The sequence below is a fragment of the Sinocyclocheilus rhinocerous genome, unplaced genomic scaffold, assembly GCF_001515625.1.
Source record: "Sinocyclocheilus rhinocerous isolate Xijiao unplaced genomic scaffold, SAMN03320098_v1.1 scaffold1211, whole genome shotgun sequence".
Classification (NCBI taxonomy): Eukaryota; Metazoa; Chordata; class Actinopteri; order Cypriniformes; family Cyprinidae; genus Sinocyclocheilus; species Sinocyclocheilus rhinocerous.
The window spans coordinates 353141-359763 of record NW_015670979.1 but is presented as its reverse complement, the minus strand read 5'-3'; the positions used below and the strand labels follow the sequence as shown (position 1 = coordinate 359763).

The 6623-nt window shown below is 38.9% G+C and overlaps 1 protein-coding gene across 1 annotated transcript in view; it reads right to left on the bottom strand.

Moving 5' to 3' along the window:
- Window positions 1-6623, bottom strand: part of LOC107734428 (ryanodine receptor 1-like) — a 53578-nt gene that overhangs the window by 21660 nt on the left and 25295 nt on the right. Inside the window, 11 exon segments of the mRNA XM_016546378.1 lie at window positions 452-586; window positions 665-724; window positions 873-1043; window positions 3911-3925; window positions 4663-4755; window positions 4923-5010; window positions 5094-5334; window positions 5421-5738; window positions 6095-6225; window positions 6318-6399; window positions 6499-6610. Of these exon segments, the coding sequence (XP_016401864.1) occupies window positions 452-586; window positions 665-724; window positions 873-1043; window positions 3911-3925; window positions 4663-4755; window positions 4923-5010; window positions 5094-5334; window positions 5421-5738; window positions 6095-6225; window positions 6318-6399; window positions 6499-6610 (1446 nt within the window).

Sequence of the window (6623 nt, the reverse complement as noted above, 5' to 3'; positions counted from 1 at the left end):
GGTAGGGACTACAACAAGTTACTTCCCGGGTTCGTGACATCACAAACCCAGATAAACTCCGCCCTCGGGAAAAGGCAGCAAAGGGGGCGAGGCCATTCTGCTCTGCTTTAGAGAATAGGAACAGAAAACTAGAGGTGCACTTAAAAATCTATAAAGGGACAGAGCGGTGTGGAATAAAGGTAAATTATGTGAAAAATAATGCGTTTTTTTTTATTTTAACTAAGCATTAACACATGTTAGACTGCACACCATAAACACAATCAAGCCTAGAAAAAAACCAGTGAACCACCCCTTTAAACCACATATGGAATGGGTATTATGTCGTTTAGGTTAACAGCTGAAGCAATTTAAGTCAGATACTGAAGTATAGTCGCAGTGTGGGTGAATGGTCACCAAAATGTGCATTATTTGAGTTGCATTAGGAGTTTTAAACCTTGGAATTCAAACTCACCACTTCAATGTGGTAGAGAACTGCAGAGACCTCTTGAACCCGCTTCACAACTTTCTCTGGGGCATCTGCATCTTCTGCCTTTCCTGCCATTTCCTTATACAGTGCCATCTGCCAGCGCATAGATGGGTTATCAACCTGAGGAGAGAGAGATGGCATTCAGATTTCTGCAAAAACACGTTTTAAAAAGACTTTTAACATCAGAAATGCACTTACCTTGCCTTGGAGGTGCAGGTTATTTTGCAAGAACTCTCTGACCTCCTCATTTGTGTCTTTCTATGGGTCAACAACACAACAGACATGCTCAGTTTACCTGTTTAGTGACCAACCTAAAGTTTTCAAGTGAAACTTTATTACAACATCTAGGCTGGTAAGATAGACAAGATAGATAGAGACACAGACAGATATTTGGTGACTACACTACCAAAGAATAGCGTGTCTTGGCCAGGTTAATGAGCTCCTGGTCTGCAGGAGAGCACATGTTAAGTCCAATGGGAAGCATTTTCTTCAGGGCTGCCACAATGAGGGATGTTTGAACAGAGTATCGATCTCCCCGTCTCTGTTTCTTGGTACGCTCCACATCCGAACCACCAGCCTGAGATGACAGTAACATTCAAAGCATGACAACTGACATAGACATCATGAAATAACTTTCAATGAGACCTTATGGCTTCTTGTGAGATGATTTTCATATTGAATGATGCGCCAACAGATTCTGTTGACCACAAAATAGGCGTCCACCTCAAGACTGTACTGTCATTTTATTGAGCAAAAACCAAAGCTTCCTGTTCCCTCACCAGGACCTAGACATCTAAACGGACCAATCCATCCTTACTTGAAGGCATTATTTCAGTCATTAGATTTTATTTTTAAGTTAAGACTTCTTTAGAGAACAGTCCTTGGAAATGAGTCACTGATTAATAGGGTCATTAAGATGGAAGGAAGGGTAAATGTTCAGGGTTGCTTTTTATCAAAATAGACAACAATCGTGGTGCTTAGTGGGGAAGACAAGTTGTAGAAATCTCAATACTTAACAGAGAGGTGAAAGCATCAAAAGGGGGAAAAATCATTCAGCTGCAACATCATCTTAGCTTAGGCACATAATAGAAGCAGGCACTGTAACGTGTCAGTGCAGTTTATTACACTCCATGCATTGTCTGCAAGGACGTGCACAGTCATAACATGCTCAGCCTCAGTGGATGGATGAGGAACTGCAATCCCACACAGTAAAACTCACTCAGTGGAGTTAATTATAAAACCAAGGGGAAATGATTGCTTTTGACTCATTTTGGGTTGCCAACCTTAAAGAAACCCAACCCATAGAAGCAAACACACCAAATACACAAAATAATTATCTTTAAAAAAGCATCATATGACCCCTTTAAGTAATCTTGATCACACACGTCCTGTTTGCACCAGTTTTGCCCCTCCAAACAAACACTTTCCCCGTTTTAGACACTGGGCCTCATTCAGGAAACATGAGCAAAACATATTTTATGTAACTGATTTGAATGCAATAGGTATTCTGCTTATGCTTCATTAATGAGACCCATTGTGTGTGAGAGAGAATATACTCTAGTTGTTTAAATCTGAATTGGAGTACTGATATTATGGTTTAGCTCTTAAGCTTCTAAAGCCTGACATATGAAATAAGTCAGAATGAACGAGCCGTTTTAGGTAGGCGTGGTTAACTCTTAACTTTTATAAAGAATCTTTCTTTGGATTTGAGACTTTAGTCTTTGCAACTTTACAGATCTTCTTTATGCACCAAGAGCTTGTAACACTCCAAAGAGAAAGGAAAAAATGAAATCGCATCATATGACCCCTTTAAATGAAACGGTTGATTTTTATTTTTTTTTAAGTTTAAAACGGAAGTTTGCGTATGTGTTTTTGTTGAGTATCATATTTGATCGACTAGCTCAGAGCTCAAAGAAAGAAAGAAGAAAAAAAGAAAAATTATGAATGGATAATCAAGTAAACCTAATTTGCTTCAGTCCATCTTAAAATATTACTAAAATCAAAGTTATTCCTATGTTTACTTTATAAAAATCAGTAAAGTTTTCATAGCAAAAAGCATGTAGTAGTGTATACAAGAGGCTTTTCAATCTTGACACTGTTGCACTGTTGATAATTTAGAGGCCTTAGAAATTTGTGTATTAAATATGATACAGTAGACTTGAGGGTTAAGCCCACTCAAAATGAAATAAACATGGACTTTGTGTGGGTCTCATACCTTGGACCGACATGTCCTTGTCTGGATCTTAAGGGCTCTGGTATTGGTCTGGATTTGGGTCTTGGGAGTCTTAAATGGACTTCAACACTGGTCTGAATAAAATAATTAATCTATTCTGTTGTGGTGGTACTCAGGATTCGTTTTAGCTGTAGACCACTGTGTTAATGCAACTGAACAATTAAAGTCAAGTTTTACAGGTTAATTAGTTCTACAATATGTAAATGTAATCCCTTTTTTCCACAATCCCACCTCAATCATTTGCTTTTGATTGCATCAGGGGTCATGGGTTAAAAGGGGTGGATGGGGAGACAAAAATGGAACAATATGGAGATGTAAGCCATTGGATATAAGTACAGGAACAATTCCAGTTAAGGTGGGATTAAGTAGGCACACATTAGAGGATGGACTCTAAATGTCCCCCTTTGTCAAGGAGGATGTATGATGAAATATACATTAATTGAGGTCAAATTCCTTCACATGAATCCAGTTTAGGAAATGAACTGAAATACAGTTTGAATCGCTTGATGTGTGCATTTCTGCAACTTGGTCTCAGTTGACTTCCTGAACAGATTAAATATTGACCCCAACCTGCAGCCGTTATACAAAAAGAAAAGGAAGAGAAGAGATGTATGAAGATCCCCATCCGAACTACAGTCCAACAGATGCAAACTGCTGTACAGGGTGATGGCACAGGCCTCCAGGGGCTCGGACCCTGTGCGACGGATATGGAATCAAGTGCCATGAGCCTGACTCTACAAAGAGATCTTTCATCAAACGCCTCCATTCAGACTCCCCCCTCACACTGGCAGAACGACGGGCGCCCTATGGCCCATGTGTCCATGGGGATGGAATGATTCTTGAGACTGAGAGGGCTAATCTTTTCTTCTGCATGACAGTAGCCATTTTACCCATAATTCTTGTATTATATTCTCTTAAATTCACATTTTAAATTGTGTATCTATTAGAAATCTGATCCGTTAAGAGTACTACCATTTTGGGGAAAAAACAACAACCATTATGCTATCTAGCATGACGGCTATCCACAAATGAAACATGTAATGGAGAGCGTGTTATTCCTATCAACACTAGTCTTGTCAAACAGTCGAGAAGTCACAGTTGTGTGTGTGTGTGTGTAGAGTGCCAGTGTGTTGGAGGGGGTTGATGAAATGCCCCCCAAGATGTGAGGTGCCATGCGGTAGCACAGCAGTCGTGCAGACAGAGAAGCTAACCTCAGAGTCCCCGGTCTAGAAACCCACCAGCATCCAGAAGAGAAAAAGAGGGCAGGGCACAGTCAGAGAGAGAACACCATTAACACTGTCATCTAAATCCTGTAAAACGCATCCGAAAAGCACTTGCCTTTTTGACTAAGAATAAACGCAACGTCTTCAGAAAACGCATGAAAGCACAGCATACTTTACCTTTGATGCGGAGCTTGATGCCAAAACAACCATTCACTGTTGGTTTATTAACAGTTTTAAAAATTGACAGAGCTGAAATTAAATATTAGATGAAACACTTTAACACTTTTTTTTTTTTTTTTTACAAATTCTTTTACAAAAACAAATTTGAGAAATGTTGCCTTGGCAACTAACTGAAATAAGTTTAAATTGAGGTATTAAAACTGAAATAAAAATAAAGCTATATATATATATATATATATATAAACTAATAAAAATTAACAAAAAAATTAACTACTAAAACAAACTTCAAAATACAAAAGCAACTTCAAAATCTTAATAAATACTGTAATAGTACATAAATCATTCCAGAGTAACACAACTTTTATGTAAATGTAATGAAGGAATGAATGTATGAATGAATGAATGTACAATTGTCAATATACAGTATAAACTAATATAAAGATATGTTAATTCACTCAATAAAAAATACTCTGACCACATAATCAAATATTGAAGTAAATCATTGATCAAATATGAAAGTGTATGTCCCATTGATTGTACATTTCAAAGAGCCTCCTCACCTTACTCATTTTGCTCTTGCTGTCAGCAGTGAGAAAGGACATATTATTAATTTCGTTCATCACCACAAAGTTTTGCTCCTCTCGCTTGAAATTCTGCAGAGAGAATGAGAAGATCAGTGAGGTACACAGAATTGTAGGTTGTTGTTTTCGAATGTCATTAGTTGCGGTTTCAATTAATTTATTTATCATGACTGCTGATACTGTGAGTTGCGATGAGGTTTTTTTTTTTTTTCCCCAATAGTCAGACATTTGTCTCTTACATGTGATTTGGACCAGAAGATGAAGACCTCTCCCACCATGCGGAACAGCTCCTCAGCATCTGGGTCCCGGCACGTCAGCCATCTTGCTCTAAAACCCATGTGGCATTTAAAATGTCAAGACAGTTAAAAATTAATCCATTAAAAAAAACCTACACAGGAACCACAAAATACCTGTTGTTATCCACATAGCGGATGAGAAGAGGGTAAAGCGCATACAGGTCCCTACAGAGAACTGCAAATTCATCTCTAATAGTTCCTTCCTCCTCGTCCCCCTCAGACTTCCCCTCCATGCGTAGGTGCTCCTCCTCAGCCACTACTTTAGCCGTACGCTTCTTCAGCTTCTCCATGGTGGGAATGAAATGGGATTTGAGCATCTCTGGTTTGGCTCGGCTTACAATGGGCTGGGAGAACACTGGATCGAGACAAGAATATTATGTTGAAGAACCTGATCTGAAACTAAAATACAAGCACAGACTTGAGAATGACAACTTCTCATACCCGCAAGCCTCTTCATCCAGGAAGCTTCGTCAATTCCCAAGTTGTTGATCACAATTTTCATGATACTTCCCAGGAGCTGGTTGAGATGATCGGAGGTGACGTCTGTACACAGCTTACCCTCCAATTCGGGAAAGTTCTCCACACCTCTCTCCCACCAGCGGGGCAGATAGTTACACAGCATGGGCAGGGTGACCTCTATCACATGCGGCATTTCAGTGTAGCGGGCCCCCGATTCAGCCAGGTCCCCGATCTCTTTCAATAATATGTCTAGCTCAGGAATGTCACACAGCTCATGGACATGGTTCGGAAGGCCCAGGACTGTGAAATATTATTACAATTTAAAATAACTATTTTAATATGTTTTAAAATGTAATTTATTTCTGTGATGGAAAAGCTGAATTTTCAGCAGCCATTACTCCAGTCTTCAGTGTCATGTGATCTGAATACCATCTGATATGCTGATCTGGTGCTCAAGAAATATTTATCATCATCAATACTGAAAACTGCCTAATATTTTGGTGGAAACGGTGAATATTTTTTTCAGAATTCTTTGATAAATAGAGTTCAAAAGAATAGTATTTATTTTGAAATCTTAGAATAGAAATCTTCTGTAACATTCTAAATGTATTTTATCATCTTTTAAATGGTAGTGTAGCTGCAAAGAGAGGACTTACTAGCTCTTTCTCTGGGTGTCTTGGTAGTGTACACTGAAAATGCATTGTATTCATTAAGATGGGGCTCCAGGTAGGCCACAGGCATGGCTGCAGCAAGATGAGCAAGACATTCTCCAAGTGCTGGTCTATGCCTAATGTAAATATAGAGGAAAGCTATAGAAACCTCAACCACAGTCACATCACATACAGACTTATACTCACACACAAATACACTCTAACAGACCTCTCTGCATGATATGTTTTTACAGTTCCAGAAGAGTAGATACTACACATGATTCGGTAGCAGGACATCTGCAAATCATCCACTAATAGAAGCAAGAGGAGACACATTAATTTAACTACATAATTGTAAAACTATAAAAAAATATATTTATGACGCATTTAGTTTTCAAAAATGTCCTTACGGATAACATCATCTCCAAATTGGTGTTGAGCGATGTGGTCAAACAGTGAAGTGAGGACAGGGAGCAGAGCTGTTGTGGTGTAGTTAATATTCTGGGACACGCCTTTCACCGGCTGAGAGACAAAA